Source organism: Cheilinus undulatus, linkage group 10 (assembly GCF_018320785.1).
Source record: "Cheilinus undulatus linkage group 10, ASM1832078v1, whole genome shotgun sequence".
In the NCBI taxonomy this organism is placed as follows: Eukaryota; Metazoa; Chordata; class Actinopteri; order Labriformes; family Labridae; genus Cheilinus; species Cheilinus undulatus.
Genome location: NC_054874.1, coordinates 15,884,399 through 15,905,819, shown reverse-complemented (window position 1 = coordinate 15,905,819; position 21,421 = coordinate 15,884,399). Strand labels below are relative to the sequence as shown.

The 21,421-nt window shown below is 41.3% G+C and overlaps 1 protein-coding gene across 3 annotated transcripts in view; it reads left to right on the top strand.

Moving 5' to 3' along the window:
• The window catches only part of pcdh10b (protocadherin 10b), a 40,395-nt gene that overhangs the window by 3,256 nt on the left and 15,718 nt on the right, over nt 1-21,421 (top strand). For 2 of the 3 annotated variants that reach the window (XM_041796902.1, XM_041796900.1), the window contains exons 2-5: nt 3,342-3,624; nt 3,857-5,500; nt 8,248-8,306; nt 8,401-8,507. In XM_041796902.1, the coding sequence (XP_041652836.1) occupies nt 3,342-3,624; nt 3,857-5,500; nt 8,248-8,306; nt 8,401-8,507 (2,093 nt within the window). The remainder of the gene's footprint in view (nt 1-3,341; nt 3,625-3,856; nt 5,501-8,247; nt 8,307-8,400; nt 8,508-21,421) is intronic. The other variant, XM_041796901.1, reaches the window with a different exon arrangement.

The window sequence follows — 21,421 nt, the reverse complement described above, 5'->3', positions numbered from 1 at the left end:
CATTACAATGAGACGAGCTACTATGTATGCTCTCCGATCTCCGATGGATTTGCTACATTTTTGTTGCCATGTAAGCCTATGTGGACTGAGCATGATTGTATATAAACTTCAAACGTATGCCAAACAACATGTTAGGCTTAGATTATTTTAATTTTGGTGCAAAAGACCACTTTATAAGCTTATCTTATGTCACTCCTGGCATGCAATGTTTACCAGACTGTTCTTTACAAGTGGTGGCCCACCACCCCCATCACAGACCCCTCCTTTCCAAATAAAAGGCACAAAATACTTAGAATTTGCATTTTTTTCCCCCATGTTCCTCCCAAGGTAGTATTATCATGCAATTCATACATTTCCTCCACAGTTTTCATTAATGCAGCACCAAGAGAAGTTATAAAGACACTTCTCTATAACATTTATAATACTGAAACAGCCTTTATTCACCAGTTGAATAAATGATACACAGGAGTATAGCACACTGCTCTAATAGTGTAAAAATATATGCAGGATGTTGATAAGTACATGCATGTTTTATAACACCATAATTTGAAAGAAAACCCCCTCTTTTTGATGATCTGGATTAGGGATGGGCAACTTAAGATGCTAAGTGAGCGGTACAGAGCAGTCTTAAACACATACGACTGAACAAAATCAGCAAGTATATAGCATTCAGCAGAAATGATTGGAACAGAACTCAATTTTTGAAATTCAAATGCTTACAGAGGCTTAATTTATTGATCCAAACTGGAGCGAAAGCTCTTTATTCTTCTTTGTAGTACAGTGAAAATATAGTATTATCTTACTAAAAATCTATTTTTTTATCACATTTATCTGGTATTGCAAAAAAGGTCATACAGAAGCAATTACAGTCAGTTGTATGAACTATTTTCTCGCCAAAGATTTTAATAGATATAGCTATTTCTCAGCTCAGTGGTTCACATCGTGTCTATCCACAGGACCCACCGCCTTCTTGTAAGAAATCACAGCCGATGTTTTTAAAAATTTTCAACCACTCTGATGTATATAATAAAAAATGCTGCATTTTAGAGCTTGGATATAATTGAATGAAGAGACAGAATAAAAAAATTAAAAAGGCCCTGCAGGACATGCATGCATGCAGACATTTTATTTCAGAGCCTTTCCCTTGATAAAATGCAAACTGAGGTTGTTTTCTTTTTTTTTTTTTATTTCTATCATACTGTATTTGTTTAGTGCCAATTCATAACAAATCTGAAGACACAACCCAAAAAGAGAGTGCTCTCTTTTTTTTTTAACATGAATCCCCTGTTAACTCTGCACTAACGCCCTTTTTCACACATGCATCGTCCCACCCAGAAACTTTCCTGGTGTTTTTGCTCATACTTGTCCCTCACTGCAGGAAGTTTGTCTGCAGTTTGTGTGTCAGCAAGGGAGGGTTGGGGAAGAAGAGAAAAATTCTCAATGGGCAAGCAGGAAAAAAGCCAGATTTATACTTATGTATTGAATCTACGCCACAGCTTATTCAATTGTTTGGCATAGCCCTGCTTAAGCACATAGCCAGCATGCCCCTGCTTCAAAATGTAACCATGCATTGAAACAACACAGACCACTAGAGCTGTGATTGGTCTGCTGGGTAGCACTGAGTGACTGCCAGTCTCTTAGTAATGTCTATGGGTGTGTACTCTGCTGTGAGATAAATGGCTGCAGATGGCAATACAATTAGTCATATCTACTCACTATCATCTGATGTGCATTTCCTCATCCATGTCTCTATCAGTGGCTGAATGAAAAAGAATCCCAGCATCCTCTACCTCAGCTGATATCTGCACTATAATCAGCTTCTAATCAGTATTTTTCCAGCTGAAACTCCAACGTGATATGCTGGCTTTCATTTGCCATGGTATCCTGTACACAAGCAAGCAGGAAATGTGGCGACAGGACAGGGAAAATGCATACAAATCAGACTGCTGAATGGCAACTAGGAGGAGTATTGCAGAGCAGTGCAGACACAGCAATGCACTAGTATGTAGTGCTCACAAAAGTCTAGATCATACCATAAACCAGGCCTAAAGTCGGGGTGAAAAACTGAAATACTCAGGATTTTTGGGAATACCTTTCCGAAGTTACACTGGCCAGGAAAACCTTCATTTACCAGGCGGAAACCTGGAGCAAAACCAGTCCCATGTTGAACAGCTCTCTGCCGAGGCTGTGTGTGTGTGGGGAAAGGAAGAGAGTGACTGGCAGAGACAAACAAGCAGAGCACCAACAATAAAGATACATTTATGGCTGCCCTGGTCATAAAAGAAAATGAAAATAAGACAAAGAAGAAATCCCTCAGTGCATACTGCATCCAAAATGAAGAGGCATAAAGAAGAAAAACATGTCTGCACACTAGGAAGCTCCCGTCAAAGGATGCCAACACTCTCTTCCTCGGTTTGAGAAAGAGTGTGCTGGCTCAAAATGACACTTCTTGTTGTTAAAAAAAAGGAAAATGAGAGCTTTCTGGCATGTGGACCTGTTTTGGCTTCTTTACGCCCTGGCCATAAATCCATCTTAATCTGGTTTTCTTTTTTAAGACTGCAATGTTGATAATAATGGAAGCAATATGTGTATTTAGCGTGATAATGGCTGATCATTCTAATAATAGCATTAGCAACTATTATGAAGGTATAAAATTTGCATTTCATGAGAAAACTAGTTTCCTCATTCAGATAATAAAATGAATATGTGGAGATCTGTTGAAAACAATCAAAATAGATGTGTTATGATGGCAGAATGGAGTAAAATAAAATATGTGAATGTATGTTAGCTTAGGGCTTCGTTTAAACATTGAATGCAGCTGGCAACCCAACCCACCAGATGAGAACTGCTACCACAATGATCTGTGCATGGTGATGTATTTGTAGTGTTGGGTATACCGCTCTATGGCAGACATGTCTTTTGCTCTTCATGTTTAGAAAGTCATTAATTTTAAGTCTGATCCTGGGGTCACAATAAATGAAATCCTTCCTGATCTGGATGTGTTGATATTGGTTAATATTTATAGCATATTTAGGATAAAAAGTTGAAGACTAGGTGTTATAAATTGACTTTAAATTGTCCTGATGAGCTTGTCCCATCAAAGCAAATATGGTCATGCTTTACAAGGGGGGAAAAAGTGCTTGATCAGCAGAATCAAGCCATTTAATAGAATCGTTTATCATTTGCAACAACAAGAATTTGGTATTTTTATTAAAAGAATTAAGACATTCTTCTTTCATTGGGATAAGTTGCAAAAAAATACTAATGTTGATATTTTGGGGCCCCTGTCATTGTCCTTTAGAATTTTACTAACCTTTCTCACTCTTATGGCGCCCATGCAGGTACGTTCTGACAGCAGTGGATGGAGGTCAGCCCCCACGCACCGGCACGGCTCTGCTAGTGGTCAAAGTGCTAGACTCCAACGACAACGTGCCGGTGTTTGAACAGCCGGTCTACACCGTGAACCTGGCTGAGAATGCACCAGTGGGAACGCTGGTCATCCAGCTGAACGCCACCGACCTGGACGAAGGACTGAACGGCGAGATTGTTTACTCATTCAGTAACCACATCTCAAACCGAGTCAAAGACCTCTTCAGCATCGATCCCCGCACCGGGAGAGTGGAGGTGATTATTGATTTGATTCTAGATTGTTGTGCAGGAACTGTAACAAAAGAAACAAAAGAATATAGAAAAGGACAAACAGGAAGTAGGAATTATAGATGTGGGCTATGTGATGAAGAGTCAGGATAGTCAGGATTCACATTCATATAAGGCTTAATATCAAGGATTTTTACTCATGATCAATTATTATTATTATTGTTTCATTATAATACGTTATGGTGTCTTGTTACCTTAGGTGCGAGGGGAGGTGGACTTCGAGGAGAGCAGCCTGTACCAGATCTTTGTCCAAGCCAAAGACTTGGGTCCAAACGCCGTGCCCGCACACTGCAAAGTGCTTGTGAAAGTCAGTGATGTGAATGACAACGCACCCGAGATCACCTTCAGTACCGTCACAGAGTCCGTGAGCGAAAAGGCGGCCCCAGGCACCGTGATCGCTCTGCTGAGTGTGACGGACCGGGACGCAGAGGAGAACGGACAGATCCATGTGGAAATCCTAGGAGATGTCCCCTTCAAATTAAAATCCTCCTTCCGGAACTATTTCACCATCGTGACGGATGGCCCGTTAAACAGGGAGCAGGCGGACTCATACTCCGTCACGGTGGTCGCAAGGGATAAAGGCACACCCTCTCTGGCCACCAGTAAGTCCATCCGGGTCCAGGTTTCTGATGAGAACGATAACGCCCCCACTTTCACGCAGTCCATCTATGATGTGTATGTAACAGAGAACAATGTACCAGGGGCATACATCCATGCGGTGACCGCCCTGGATCCGGACGTGGGTCAGAATTCTTTGATCAGTTATTCTATCCTGGAGACGGAGATCCAAGGCATGTCTGTGAAGACGTATGTGTCCATCAATGAAGAAACAGGCTACCTGTATGCTCTGCGCTCCTTTGACTACGAGCAGCTCAAAGATTTCACCTTCATGGTACAGGCCCGGGACGCAGGCACCCCTGAACTGTCATCCAACGCTACAGTCAAAGTCATCATCGTGGACCAGAATGACAATGCCCCACTTGTCCTCGCACCCCTGGGAAAGAATGGTACAGCCATGGAGCCGCTCCCACGTTCGGCAGAGCCAGGTTACCTGGTGACCCGTATTGTGGCCATGGACGCTGATGACGGTGAGAACGCCCGCCTATCATACAGCATCCATCGAGGAAATGAGAATGGGATGTTTCGGATGGACTGGAGGACTGGAGAACTTCGGACAGCCCGCCGGGTGTCCACCAAGAGAGACCCCAACCAGCTGTACGACCTGCTCATAGAGGTCAGAGACCACGGACAGCCCCCCATGTCCTCCAGCGCCAGTGTCAAGGTGATGTTGGTGGACAGCGTGGCTGAGGGCCGGGGCAGCGGGGACAGGGGGGGTGCCACCAAGGCCAAAGAGGGCACGCTAGATCTGACTCTAATTCTGATCATTGCTCTGGGCTCCGTCTCTTTTATCTTCCTGCTCGTCATGATCGTGCTCGCTGTGCGCTGCCAGAAGGACAAGAAGTTCAACATCTACACGTGTGTGAGCAGTGACTGCTGCTTTGGCTGCTCGTCCTGCTGCTCCCGTGGGGGGCGTGCACGCAAGAAGAAACTCAGCAAGTCGGACATCATGCTGGTACAGAGCGCGGGTAACGTGAGCGGGGGTGGCACCGCGCAGGTCCCAGTTGAGGAGTCAGGCAGCTTTGGCTCACACCACCAAAACCAGAACTATTGCTACCAGGTATGTCTGACTCCAGAGTCGGCCAAAACTGACCTCATGTTCCTAAAGCCGTGTAGTCCGTCACGGAGCTCAGACACGGAGCAGTGCGGGGGCGGGGCCATAGTCACAGGGTACACTGACCAGCAGCCTGACATCATATCAAATGGCAGCATTTTATCCAACGAGGTAAGACTCCCTCTGTACATACCGTGTACAACCCCCCTCCATCTAGAGACCCTCAGCATGAATCCCAATCATACCTAGAACACCCTGCTCCTCCAACCCCTCAGTCTTACAGTCGCCCCCCTTAATCTGGTTTAGAAGTCTCCCCATCATTCAGGAGCCATCTCATCCCTAGACTTTTCTCCCTCTGTTCAACCAGTGGCATGCAGGGCGACTACAGCATGCTGCAGCCGTCTGCAGTGGGAGGGGGGGTTGAAAAAATACAGTGGTGAGACAACTGACATGCTTCCTCTGGGGGGGCTGAAAGAGCAGAGTGCATGTTTATGTTCTGCTGTCAGTCTCTGAAATGTTGCAAAGAAAAACAGGACAACCAACAGCAACCAGATGCTGCTGATTTCTGTTGCTGTGTATGTGTATTTCAGGGAAATACACATATACACACACACATACTGAAGAGATGGAAAAACCCTTAGATTCAGCACTCTAAAACATGAATCTGAACTGTCTGCTTTATGCTAACACATAATAGAAATAAAACAGATAGTATTTCAGCAGTGGTAATTCCCTTAAAAAATGATCTGTTGACTTGATGAAACCATGTTAGAAAGATAGTTTAGCAGATCATTTACATAACAGTGTTACATAATGATGTCATTTCTGAAGTCCAGAAAATCAAAGTCTGTTTTAAAGCATCACAGCTGTGCTACTTTCTTCTTCTTCTTTTTTTTTTTCTTTTTAAATGGCAGTTAGCAAACAGCTTTCAGATGCACTACAGCCACTGCCTGGTAGTCGTATCCATGCAGCATCCTTTGATGCCAATGCTGAAGTGTGAGAGAACTGCATTTCCTGGAGTGTCCACTAGAGGCTGTCTGCAGAAGTAGCAGAATTCACATACACACCCAATATTGAAATGCCAATTTTTACAGCAGAAATAAACACATTACAGTCTGATTTGAAAAGTGATTTTAGTTGGAATAGTCTATATCCTTATAGGTACACATTTTATGGGATTAAACTGTTTTATAACACATCTGTTTGGCTTTTAACCCTTAAATCCACAAGCTTTTTTTTTTTTTTTTTTTTTTTTTGCTTTTTTGTCATTATTTTCTTTTGACAATGTAAACCACTCAGAAAATGTTTACCATGCTCATGTTGGGTATCATTTTTTTCAGCACAACCTCAACTTTATGAAAAGAAAACTATTTTTAACCCTACTGTATGTATTACATATACAACCTCCACAAAACACACAAAGAAAATCCATAGCAAGTTTGTAATAATTATTTACAATTATATATAAATAGCAAAAAGTAAAGAAGTGTTAATTTCAATAGTTAGAAATTTAGAAGATGTAAACTTGAACATAAAAGTAGTACAATTGCATATATAAAATGGAATCTATATATATATTACACAGAATACATTTGTTTGCATAGGTGGGTTTGTCTAATAATCAGTACCCCAGCTTAAAATAATTTTTGTATTTAAGTACACACAGAAAAAAGTGTCAGGTTTTGCATTCCAAGACTTTGAGATATTCCCATACAAAAAAAATTAAACATAAAATAATTACTAAATGAATCTAAATGCATAAAAATACAATAATATTCAGATGATTTTTTTCAAACAATTACAGGGAGTATTAGATTATTAGGACAGCATTTTTACAGAATGAATGATTAACAGATACTAATTTATTTTATCCTTTAAAAAAATTACCACTGCCTGTTCTGTACTGTATGGACAGTCCCTTATATGTATAATGATAATGTTTCCTGTTCTAATTGACCTACTGACATAAACAAAAGAGAGCTTAAAACCACAATTTCTATACAATGTGATTGCAATGCAAAATGTAGTTTTGTTTGTGTACTGTCACATGACAAATATAGCACATGATGACATTAAGGCAAAGTGTGATCCTGGATCGTGGAAGGTTTTAAAAAAAGTTATGCATAGTTAGGAATGTGGCTGATATCGCTACAAAGCAGTATTTTATAGCTGTTTGTCAGGAAGTCTCTTTGTCTGTTCCAAGGCTGACCTATAGTTAGTTTGAGTCAGCCTTTTTAATTTGGCATCCACTTAGGCTGGCTGTAAAAGACGGCTCCAGCGACCAAACATTGAAGTCACTTAGACTTCACCCAGCATTTTCTACAGTTTGTGATGATATCATTTTACAACTAGGCCCTCTTGAAGCCTTAGATTTTTCTAAATAAGATACAGACTGTTCTGATATTTGAAAGTCATGCCCCATCCATAATTCTCCACTAGTAATTTCACTGAATAACTTTCACATGTAAGGCCGAGTAATGACCAAAAGGCTCTACACTCGAGTTGCACACTTTGGAGACCACAGGTTCATCCTGCAAAGAAAGGCTGTTTGAATATCAGGGTCAATGGCCTGCATCCGAGAACACTTGACCCCAATGTCGCGTTCATTTGATTGGTGAATGCAAAGTAAAGGGTATTCATGAAGTAGAGTTGCAGAGTCAATTCTACTCTACTGTCCCTCAAAAGAACTCTCATAAGCATCATGGGCCCATTTCATCCTCTGAGCTGCACAGGATGTGGAATCTTGGTCCAATGAAAAAACAAAAAACAAAGCCTTTATCTCTAAAGACCCCCCGCTCCCAGCATTGGCTGTGATGGACGGCTGTTATAATCATCAAGCTGTATATCTGTTTTGTGTTTCCTCTCTTGATAATTTTGTTACAGTCAACCAGCTTTGACAGTGATTCGTTCTCTTTCAGACCAAACACCAACGAGCCGAGCTCAGCTACCTGGTCGACCGGCCGAGACGTGTCAACAGGTAAATGTGTGGTGATTCTCTTGGGATTTTTGAGATTTCTCGCCGCATGATGCTCAGTGTTTATCTGACAACGTCCTCTCTGTTTCTCTCTCAGCTCGGCGTTCCAGGAGGCCGACCTCGTCAGCTCCAAAGACAGCGGCCATGGCGACAGCGAGCAGGGGGACAGTGACCACGACGCCACCAACAGAGGCCACTCCTCCGGTAAGAGATGCATCTCCTCTCACTGATGTGTTTGAGCTGCAGGTTCAGGGGGCAGATCCATGAAGGCCCATGTGTTGTTGGAGTCTTCACGCTCTGCTTTGGCACATTGTGCTCGATGGGAAATGAAGGCCAGTTTTAATAACATCCATCATGGCTGGAGTCATCCGAGGCCTCTCAGCGTTTCCAACAATCAGTCTTTATGCTGATGCTGCTCTACTTTTACATGGCGCTCTCTCTCCTGTGAGGCGTTTTGATTCATGGCTCAACCTCCAAACCGAAAAACAAAGCAGATAAAAGACGGAGCACGGCTTCAAAACAAGTCTGTTATGTTCATCTCCGTCTCCTCTGACATGAGACGGTTTGATGTTGGCGTGTGGAGAGCGAGCCTCGGTGCTGTTGTGTGTCAGTGCTGTGGAGGATCCGGCTCTCTGGGAGCTCACTGACTCGAAGTTGGAGACAACTCGGTGAGACGTGCGGAGCTGTTTAATGAGGCTGGGCTCGCTCCGCAGAGCTGGGAAGGAGACCAAATAGGTTGTGGCCGTCGAAAACAAAACAGGCGATTCATTCGTTCATTAATTTAATTAATGCATTCATTCATGCAGTTACTCTCTGCTACCCCCCGTGCTTCGTCTTCCTTCCCCCTCTCCTCTCGCAGCACATTCCTCCTCACCCATCCTCTTCTTTTTTAATCTCCCTGTCCTAAAGGAACTATCGCAGCTCCACAATAGGGCCCTGCTGAGTTATGAATGCAGGTTTTATGTCTTCATTCAAAGCTGCTCTCTCTCTCTCTCTCTCTCTCTGTGCGGCCTGTCATCACGTCTGGTCGGCCGTGGCGGGGGCGCTCGTCGTGCAAAAAAGTAACCCTCCCCCATCAGTGTCAGAGATGCGGATGGGTCACAGCGAACTCAGTAAACAGAAGCATAGCGACCTCACGGACTCAGCCGCCTCATGTTCACCACCGTGGGAGGCGGGTTGATCGTAGCAAGGGCTGGCTGCTTTTTAACTTGCCTTATTTCCTCTGCTTCGCATTTCATATTGCCTCAGACTGGGCAATATGTCAAATTAATAGGACCAGGGCCTCAACTAACAGTTGCTTTAATAATTGATTAATTTGCCATTTAATTTTTTCTATTTAACCAATTAATCAGTTACTTTAAACAAAAATGCCCATCCCTTTATTAGAAACTATAACAAAGACATCCCCAAGCTGTTGAAAAAGTGTGAAATTGTGAATTATATATTTTTTTATTTAAATTAACTTAATATTGAGGGGCTTAACTGCATCACACATCTTTAAAGACATCTTACATATATGTGTGTGTGTGTGTAAAAATGAAAAATATTGACTATGAATGTGTAATCATTGCTGTGAAGTTTGGTGTTGATTGAAATCAGCACTCCTGAGTTACAGCGATATATATTTTTGGCACAAGGCCAACAATTTTCGTTGAACTTTGGCATCTTTTGAGGCCCCGCCCCTTGGTGAAAACTCAAGCTTTTAGTAGATTATGTACCTTTTAAATACCATTTGAGATCTCCAACTTGTCTTGAATGAGGGAAAAACATTTGGGAGTCAATTGAATAAATCCCTTCGTGGTTTATGATTTAAATGTGACACCTGTAAACAGGCCAATGAAGACCAAAATTTGACCTTTATCTGCTATGAACTTACGTCCTGAACATTTTACAAGATGGTCCCAAGAGGAATTTTTTGTTTGTCCTGCCGTGATACAAATGTGCACCGATTTTCATGCTTGTAGGTCAAACCTGTGGGTGGTATAATTGGGCAGTAATATGGTAATACTGCATACCGGGGTATTAAGAAATAGCCAGAGTATTGCTTTGAATATCATCACTGAGACACAGCTGTGTGATGAGTGAATATTTATTCATAATATGTGATCTTTTCCATGTGCAGCACCACTGACTGTGTGTGAAGATGCTTTAAAAGTGATGAAAGAACTCCTGTTCATGATATCAGGCTAGTTTGGTGAACAGTGAACGTGGCCATGTAGACCAGCACATTTATACTCGTATGCCATGTCCTGGCACAGCTCTGGTACCGCGCTCTGGTCCTCTCTGGACTGCTGCTTATAATGTGATCCATGGCAATGCGAGTTTAAAAAACTTAAATTCTTCTTTCTGGGTGTAGATCTGTGATGAAAAAGGTATGATAAGGTTTATTAATATCCACAGGTGCTGCATCCTTTTATAAGCTTTCTGTATAAAATAAACTTGGAACAGGACAGAACTCACCATCGAAGCACAACGTGGAAATATTTAAGTCCAATTTTTATGTGTTTAAAAGCACACTGAACATGACTTCATATTCCCAGATCCTGTATGATAATAGTTGATCATTATTTCTCATATCACCCCAGGAAGGAAGTGAGGGAGGAAAAGAGAAGTGCATATGTGTCGTTGATAGAGAGGAAAAAGAGAGAAACATCATTTGATCCTCTGTCCTTATGTTTCTCATTTTACTTAACTTTAAATCACTTCCATCCTGACCCCTCGCCTCGTGAACATAGTTGTTTTAGGCTTGTAGCATATTGTCAAAGGGTATGAATGAATTGCTGTAGGGGGTCTTTGCTTGCTGTGATTGGGTGGGTACACTGGAAAGCGCTTATATGGTGTGGTAATACCATAAAATTTGAGGAGGGTATGACTGTTAAAAAAAGGGAATACTGCCCAATCCTAGTGGGCAGGGCTCCTGATTACCAGTTCTAGGGGCCCCTGTGGGGCAATTTTTTGACTCATGTCCACAAAACCACAAGAATTCAAAATGTTTTACCAGGAACTAACAAGCTGGGAAATTTGTTGAGTTTTGGGGTATGTTAAAGTCCCCAAAATAAACCTCAAAGTGCTGAAAAAATTATGATAATTCCTTCAATTGCAGTGCTTAGGCCCTAGTAATGTTGTAGATAACACAAAAAATATTTCAATGATGTTTGGTAGCAGAAATGCACAGAAATCTAGATTCTGGTCTATGCTGTGCCCTAATAGGCCCAATTATTCCTTCTTAACTTTTCTAGTATCAACACAGAGCTTTGGAAAAAAAAAAACAAAAACAAAAAAAAAAAAAAACAAGCAAATCTCTTGACCCCTATGAGGTCTGTGCTGCACCCTAATAGGCCCAATAATGTCCTCTTCTTTTTACTCATCAAGAAAATAATAAACCATATAGTCAGCTCCCAACTAAATTCTTTCATTCAGTTAAATGGATTTTTTGTTTTAATCAGTCCTAACATTAGCATGTATAATTTCATATTTTTGTCAGGAGGATAGTTTATAGTTAAAAGTACTAACTGTAATTTTGCTAAATGACCACAGGTTAATCTATTTGAAAGCTAAATGGGATTTATCATTTTTTTATTTTGATTTAAAGAAGAAGTACTTTGATTAAAGTAAATTTCAAATGGCAATATAAACATACCATTTTAAAGTAAACTAACTAATTCAGTATGTCTGTTGGTATCTACCTAACTACAATTAGCAATATTAAGACATGTAAAGGCTTTTTGAGGGGCTTGGACCTCGCTGTAGGGGCCAGGGATTCTTGCCAGGGACATTTTTGGAAAAGTCTATTTTGATGCTATTTTATTAACCATTTAAAGTCATTTTAGAAGTTCACCTCATATCTGATGCTCACATATTTGGTGTATATCTTGAAGTGCCAGGAGCATAAGCCCCCTGGCAGTTGCCAGTTGGAAAAATGAATGGATACAGAAAATGTGTTTGCACAATTATGCCACAATTACCCTACAATATCAGAAGCTACAGCCAGGGATATGGTGTGTGTACATGAGCTGTACTGCAGCTGTATTGCTGAAACCAATGCTTATACTGAATTAATATGGCATTTACAAGTGCCATATTCATATTTAAAGTGATCAGAATCAGAGATAATCCTTTACATTACCTTCATTATGCTACATGTCATTGAAAATAAATCGCGTATGTGGAGGAGGGATTTCATGCTTTTTTATCTGCTGTCGATCCCATCCCTCGCACCAAACAGAGCCTTTATTCTTAATGCAGCAGAAAGAAGGGAGCTTTTGTCTTATCATCCTCATGTTCATTAATAAATGACGTCACTATGTCGCTGTTTGTGCTGTTCAGAATTGGGACAACTTGCAGGAAACGCCAGGCAACACGCCATGGAGAGATTGCTGCTTGTGTAATCATGTTTAAATTGATCTGAACAGTGAAATACAAGATTTTCCAGATTTGAGGGATGTAAAAGCAGAGGAAATACTCTGAGAAACAGCATCTTAAGAAGGGAGAACACCACTGTAAGCACTGTCAGACATTTGTAATGCACAGTTTACTCACATAACGCCTTCACTCAGTAGATTTCCCCGCAGCTTTAAACACATCCAGGGTCACTAATTTTTGCTGTAGGAGCAGAAAAAGTAAAAGCTTCTCTTAACAATACCAATTGAAGAAAACAAACTGCTTAATGTGCAGAGAACAAGGGCTGTTATTTCCATCCTGTAGGGATAGACAAGTAAGTTAGAATTTAGCACGCAATGGCTTATTTAAACACATAGTATGTGAGCCTGCCAGTAGGGGGCTCTCAATCAAACAACAAAAGATGGCATGAATCATGTGTTTCTTGTTCATTTGCACATAACAGGAATTTGGGTGACAGAATGTGCAGCCAGTGTCAGAGAAAAATCACGGTCCATCACAAAGTACAACGGTTTCAGACTGGTTGAGTGACAGCTGGATTTTCATTTCAGCGTGGATATGAAGAAGTCAAGGCTTCCAGATTGCCATGTGAGATCATGCTGCAAGAGAACTGTATCTAAAGAGACTCTAGAGAAGATTTATTATTTTTTTATGCAAGCTGTGTATCTCTAGAAATTCAAAATGGGCATTTTTATGGTGTTTCAGTTCTCGTTTGAAGTGCGTTAAACAGACTATACACCAGGAGTTTTATACTAACACAGTGTATTTGACTCTTGTGAAAGTTGCTGTGTCAGATAAGGTGATCACAGCGCCATAAATTTGTTCCACCACTCCACAAAGGTACCTGACCAATCATCACAACCATTATGATGATGTTAGAAGGAACAGAGTTGGGGCTAGCTGACACCTGGGAAAAAGACAAACATACTGAATTAACTCAGGACGCTCTCCGATCCGCCGTTCTAATGACATTATCCATGCCTTCGTAGCCCTTTCAGAGGCTTCTCTGGCAAGCCTGGAACCTGGGAGACTAGTCGGGATCTTGAAAGATAAAATCCAGGCCAGTAACTCTGATCTTGTATGTCTTCTTATACATTTTTTAATCCAGTTTTTATTTGTGTCTCATGCTAGTGGCTAATGCTGTTCGCCACATTGTTTGTTTTGTATCCCACAATGCATTGTGACTGGGCTGTGACAACTAATGGCAGGCTCTCCTGTTGTTGCATCATTCTTTGTCAAACTGTGCATGTCAGAATAGCTCATAATGGTGAGAAAAAGAGACAGAGAGCAAGTGACGTGGCCCTCTGTGTCACTGCAGACAGGAACTGCTTTGAATAATGGCTCAAAAAAAGGGAAAGACAAAGAAGTACAAGGACATTTTTTTTTTAGTAAATATGTAAATATTTGAAGACTTTTTGTCACAGGATGATTATTTTTTCAATTTTTGGTCCCCAAGAGATGGGAGAGCAAGTTTGTGCAAAATAAGAATTGGTCATTATTGATTACTGTGTGCCACACATAAAAATCTTTGAGTTTTAATTTCCATTTAGTTTTCTCTCTCGTCTTTTTAGTCCCATAACTATTTAAAAAAATCAGGTGACATTGCTGCAGCACTCATATTCTTAAAGCCCAGGTTGTCCTGAAAAAAAAAGGATGTTTAAAGCTCGGCTGTGCACCACAGTGTTGATGTTTTACAAGCTTTTTAAGACAATAAGTACAGGTGAGACAAACTGGTTAAAACAGCTTGGGGCTCATAGGGTTAAAAGTGAATTATCGGTATCGGCAAATATGAAAGTTATGGCTTTAAAACTGCTTATATCAGCTGTTAATATTGACAGAAGGAACAAAAAAGGTTACTGGAGTTTTAGGCTGGTCATTTTATGTATTCGCCATCATTCCTTAAATTTTAAATTCTGTGTTTTGAGGACTGTAGTTTTAGGTCCGAGCTACATTTAAATCTTGGTATCATCTGTATTGGATAACTTTATTTTGTAAAGATTGGCATATCAGATATCGCCAAAAATCCAACACCGTGCATCCTTGTCACCATGGTTACAACATGTAGTCTGACCTTGGCATTAAATTTTCACAGCTGCAGAAACGAGGTTTCAAAAACAGAATTTCAGGGTGTTAAATTTCCTTCTTTACCATTCCCCTGAACACATTGCAAGGAGAAATGCACAAACACAAACAACATCTTCTTTAAGAGTGAATTTAAGGAGTTAAGGAGTAATTAAAATAGCAAAGAAAATGATGATTTAAGTTTGAATGTGACCAAACTTTAAATGCCAGCTTGCAGTTTGGTCTCTTTTTATTCAATCCAGTAGAAAAACAGAGGTTTACAGCTCATTGCTTTTGTCTTTTTCATGACACTGGATCATTTCTCTTCCTCCGGTCTGATACAGCCGGCTGTTTCCTGCCCTATTCTTGGCGTGTTGTCATTTCACGCACTCATATACAGACTGTGTGTCTGGTGTTGATGCAGAGTGACTTTGAGTTGTCTCACGGTGGCAGACAGGATACAGTAACCCTGCTGCAGAGCTGTAAACAGATTACTCACTGTGCAGTAAGTCTTTGTTTGATCAGGATAATTGATAGCATAGTTTAGCTTCCTAACAGTGACAGGGATTAAGTCTGTGTGTACTCCTTAAGTTTGTGAGCTGCGAGCACAGACTCGAGCTGAGTCATTGTCTCGAGTTAAACACAAGTCCACATCGTCCATCGCAGCGCTGTACTAGCTCTAACAGTTAATACCTTAGCTATGGGGTCACAATTTGGTTTGTACTTTGTTTTTTTATGGTCACAATTCAGTTTGTAGACTGGTCACCCTCTTTGGACTGGTTTTACTCACATGACTTCATGCACCAAACCATGACGTCCAAATTGTGATGGTTCAGGATGGAAACAGACACCATTAGACACCTAGTTACTTCTGTGTGTGTGGGGGGGGTGGGGGGGTGAATGTGTGTGTGATCACAGTTCTATGCCATTTTGAGTTTGCAGAACAATGAACTAAAGCTTTATCTTTAAATTCAGGCTCCGAAATCCTCAATGAGACCAGCATAAACCTCAAAGAGGAGCATGCTGCTGCTCATTGATCATCTCTTTGTTGTCATGCAGTCATGCAGGTTGTATTTTTTGACAATTACCAACACCTGCATGTTCCCTCTCAGATTTCTGCTCTTTTTATTCTGCTGCTGCGTCGTTGTCGTCGTCCTGCCAACATTTGAGGTAGCTCCAGGCTCTCTGCTCGCTCGTTTCCTGATCAAAGACGAGCTAAAAGAGTCACAAAGAGTCAGAAATCACCTGTGACGAACACGCCAACAGGATTAAAACATCACAAATGCATTAATGTTTAACATTTTACAGACATTATGCAAAACAGGAAGGATGTTTTTGTTCTATTTGGGCCTGCTGGGTTCCGTTGTGGTCAAATATGTGGTGCAGAAAATTCTAAGTGATCAGTTTGGAGATTATTGTAGAGAGACAGAGAAAGGATGAAGATTTGCTGTAAAGGTCAAAAGTTGGACTCACATTACCAGCTGTTAAATGCTGCAGTAGTGTGTGTATATGTGTTACAGCAGTGATGCAATGATTGTGCCGAAGCAAGATTACTCCCTCCTCCCTTCCTCTGCTGGTCTGTAACTTGGACTTTTTCTCCTTTCAGATGCATTCCTTATGTGACTGCGTGCAGAAGACCTGCACAGTTTATTTTTAACATCTGCCCAAACATTTGGTCAAATATGACAAAGCAGCAGCCTTTAATATATCTTACTGTCTCACTGTTGGACTACACAATGTTTGTTTTTAAAAGGAGGCAGAAAGACCGGAATACCAAACAGTAAGACCTAGTGTTCAGTATAAATTGTCATCTAAGAATGTATTCTTATCAAATAGTACTTAATATTTTAGATTAAGTCAAGACATTTTCTCAACAAACTGCAAACTGTTCTTTCACTGCTATTTAATTGTGCTTCTATGATTGTGGTGATGTCAAAATTGTGATTGTGATTAGAATTCAGTAAGTTGTGCAGCTCTAGCATGCACTGATTTATGACCTGAGTTAAGAAAGAGCTATAACTGTATTAATCAAACCAGTTTTTTCATTAGAAAAGCAAATCCAAACCTAATCAATATATCAATTTCAGGACCCCATCCTCCACTGGGGCCTTGGGTATCAGTCCCAACTCCACACTGCCCAAGATCATGACAACGACACCTTGAAATGCACGTTTTCTTTATGAATATAATCGCAGTGGAATTAAAGTGCTCCTCACTCTCCAACACAGCGGCCCCAAGAGTCTCCTCAGGGGCCCAAAATCAGCTCTAATACATCTGTAAGTTCATCTTATCAACACAGGCAATGTCACACACTCTGAGGAGAGCGAGGCGAGGCGCTTATCCACTTTACACCCCCTCAAACACACACTCCCATCTCTCCCCCAGCCTTGATGAATTCCTCCTCAGGCCTGCGGTTCACGTTATCACCGTGGTAACAGCTCGCTGATCAGTAATTCATTTTTCAGACCTCTGCATACCAATTACCAAATGAAGGTTATTACGGAGAGTTTGCGTGCGCGGCGAGCAGAATGTTAAAGACGAGAAGTTAGAGGGATGAGGGTCAGCATCACATTACACCCCTCCCCGCTACCTCCCACAGCCCCCCGTCTGTCTGCAGTGTGTGCTTCAGGCTTAGAGCGAGACATGTTGACACACTTATTCCTCATCTCAGGCTGGAGTGTGTGAACATGTCCTCATAAGTTGACTGTTTGCTCGGAGAAAATAGTTTGAGAGGAACACGTCAGAGTGATAAAGGCATTAAGACAAACCTTATTTACATTTTCAGCTCAGCTCAGTGCGAGTGTGGACAGGGATCAAAAGAGGGGCGGTTTTAGTCATTTGGAGGTCCTTCTCTGTTTTTGCTCTCATAGCTGGTGAAGAAAAACATTTGGAAGCTTCTCTATCAGTTAGGAAAGGCTTACAAAATATACGCAAATGAGAGCAAGTAATACGCGGTCATCACTTTGTTTAAATCGAAGTTTAAATTGTTTAACATGTTTCAAGGAGTGACTTGAAAAATGAAACAATGCACACTGCATAGTCACACCTTTACATAGTAAACAAGTGTCATCAGAGTAACTCTGTGACTGTTGAGTGGTCACAGAGTAACTCAGTGACTGTTAAATATTTATTAGCTAAAAAGAGCCCTCATATTGCTCTTTGCCTAGGTCCTCCAATGACTGAAACCCCTCTTGGTTGTCATCCATGCTAGAGTAAGTGTTGTAGCTGAAGCAGCTCTGTTGCAAACTACAAAGCGGCCACACTGGTATTTCTTTTAATATATCTCATTTATGCTGTTTGGTCCAGCAGTTTTCTTCAGCCAACATAGCTTTCCATTTCACCTTGCACCTCCCTTTGCTCATAGAGTACTCGACTCATCATCTTTCTGCTGAATCATGCTGTCTAAACAATAGAAATCAGTTCTGCTCTTACTTGACCTTTCCACTCTTGCTGTGAGGGGACTGTGAGAGAAAAAATGCATTACAATACAAAGTTAAGCCAAGCTCAGGTGGTTTTGCTTCATCAGTAATCGTTTCTAATTAAAAGTATTAATGAGAAAATTATGATATCAGCATTTTTAGTGTTTTACATGTTTTTTTTTTTTAATCACAGACATGATAAACCATTATGAGTGGTCTGAACAGCTCACAGGGAGGCATCACTTTAGGCATTTGCCCACTTTCCAGATGGCCAGTCGCTGGTGGGTGCATGAGCGTGTGCAGTGGACGGTTTTAGTGTTCAAGCTGAGATGTTTTTAACCTCCTGACTGGACTGAGCTTGTCTCATGTGCCGGGAGAACTTCTAATTTCCCCCAAATGTCAAGAAATATCAGGATGTGTTGATCTGTCTTTGTGGCTGAAATTACTCTCCTCATCGCTCGCCCTCTCCATCTTCTCTCTCTCTCTCTCTTTGTTAGCGTGTATGTGAGTGTGCATGTGAGTCTTATCTCTCTGACAGAGCCTAAATGCCACATTTTCTTGTCCCATTTTGAGAATTAACACAGCATCCATTTTGTAAAGAAAGCTTCTCTCCGTGTCCTCGTCTCGTCCAGGTGCTCTCACTGCATGTGAGTGAGCTCCCAGCATGCTCTCTGCTCCCTTTCCCATCATGCCGTGCAGTGATTCCTTTGGTCCTGTGTTATTAAAGTGTAATGTGCGGGTGTATTTATGGCGTGTTGGTTAATATTTAATAAGAAACCCTCTCGTTAGGAGTCTGGGCACTTTTCCAAGCTGTTAGTGACGGCGAGCCAAATTAATCCGCTTTGTAACAAAGCAAATTCCCCCTTTGCTGACCGCTACACAGACACACAACAACACAAACACGCACAGACATACCCACATACACAAGCACACACTCAGTGCTTACCGGGACGGCAGCAGTCTTAGCCTAATCAGTCTGTATTCAGAGGGATTAGCAGCAGATAGCCTAGCTGGACAGTTCAGACAGACTCACACACAGGCAGATTTGGTTTTAGAATACATGCATACTCAGGATCTGCAGCAAAAAAAACATATGGGCCAATAAAAACACAATTTGGCTAAAGGCTTACGCTTGGCCTAAATAGCTTAGCAGCTAACACACAAGCTAACATAGAATCTAACAGTTTAGCTAACAGTCAAGCTAAAGCCTGATTTAGGGTGGTTTCACACAAGAAGAGAACAGGTCTATACTGTACTGTTTTTAACATTAACTTTGACTGAATCCTGCCTTTCCTCTCTTATTCCTGTTAGTAGTGATGACTGTTCCTCACTCAGTCAGCAGCAAACTGGCTGAGGGGCTGCAGCTGCTGCAGAGACAGTGTTCTACACTTAGTTCTTTTGCAACATAGCTACTATTAGCAAACAGCTTATCGGTGTTGTATACTCATTTATATGTTGTTATAAATGCTATAAAACCTTACAGTTCATTGATTTGATTAGTAAACTTGAATGGTTTGCATGGTTTGAGTTGTGTTATATGTTGGACATCTGGCTCTGCTAGCTTACCTGTGTCATCTCCAACTGATCAATTAGCATGCTTGGCTGTATAAGCCTTTAAAGCTTTCAATTTTTGTTGTTACTTTTTTTCTTTTTTACCAACATTGCCCTAGTTATGATCCATTTTTCCCCGCTTGGTTACCACCTTGACTGTCTTGGGGTCAGAGGAATTAACGATTGACAAGGTTCACGTGAAATTATCCCTCATGAGTGGAGCCTGTGTAATGCCGCTGTATAGCGGCCCTCCTGGCCCAAAAATAGCCCAGCCCACTGGAAAATCTCCAGTGTAGCTGTAGAGTTTCCAGTCTGATGGACACGGACAACCCTCCTTGCTCAACCAAGCGCTGAGAGAGAGACAGAGAGTTTTTTGAGGTGAAAGACTTCAACAATGAGCGCTCCTACGTGTCTATCCCTCATGAGTGCAGCCAATATAATGCCACTATAAAAAATAGCTTGCCCAACGGGGAGTTCTCCCAGTTCTCCAGTTTAGCCACTCTGGGCCTGCTCATGTTGACCCAGGCATGGTACAGCCTTACATCCATGCTGCACGGCCCACTTCATCCTCCAGGCTTCACCATAGATATGGAAGTATGAAGAGGATGGTTGTTAGTGTCTAAGGCCTAAGGCTTCTGTGTGTTTTGGCCTTTTTTAAAGGCTATTAATGGCTATTTTGTCACAGCTTCACGTTACGATACATATCACGATACAGAGACCATAATACCGGTGCACGCCGATTTTCTTATCCATATCAACAGCAGTTTGTTTTGACCTGAAGCAAGTAATCATCGTGTAGGTTATGTGAAAATGCTTTGGTGCGAGAACAACTGTAAAACCCCCTGTTATCCCCACGGGGGTAAAGAAAAATATTTCTGTTTCTGAGTCATTACTGTTTGTTAACTTACATAACCGTTGAGTTTACGTTTTAAAGATTCTAAGAATGCAAAACTTCTGAAAATACTCGCAAATATAAAGATTGCAAAAAATATCCCTGAAGGTTCCAGTGGACTCATTTCCCAGCAGAGCTCAAACGGTTCCGTCTTAAGCTCGATCTCACACGTCCACAAGTCTCCATCAAAGTGTTGATGCAACCTGCTCTTTGATTCCTCATGTAAGAGCTTTATGTCTTCCTGCTGTTATCATGAAAGCTGCCTGCATTATTGATAGAAAACCCTCAAGACACTTCTAAAACACACACACACACTCCTGGATGCTCTCTGTAAAGGTTTATATCCTGATATACATTACATAAACATAATTCAGCTGGATATTTTAAACCCAGGCTCTGATTTTACACATTTAACTGAAAATCCACATTTACACAAAGAGGATTTCATTGGAAAATTGATAACCATTTGTTTGCTGTTTGTTTACATGGAAACAGCTTTTCAGTCAGGACCATTTTGTCATAAAACACACATGATTTAAGCTTACAAATATTTCTCTTCATTAGCAGTTATTAATTAGCACTTATTGCTGTTATTTTTTGGCTTACATGAAAAGCATAAAGCTGGAACAGCACTCGTTCCTGCTCTTCCAATGCCCATGAAGAAATCACGAGGCAGGAAGAGAAGCAACCAAACACTCTAGGGGCAGAGCAAGCATCAATGACTACAGAATGACACTGATTAAGTCAGAAACAGAATGAAGGAGGAGCTGGGGTGGAGGAGGGTTGTAAGAGCAGCT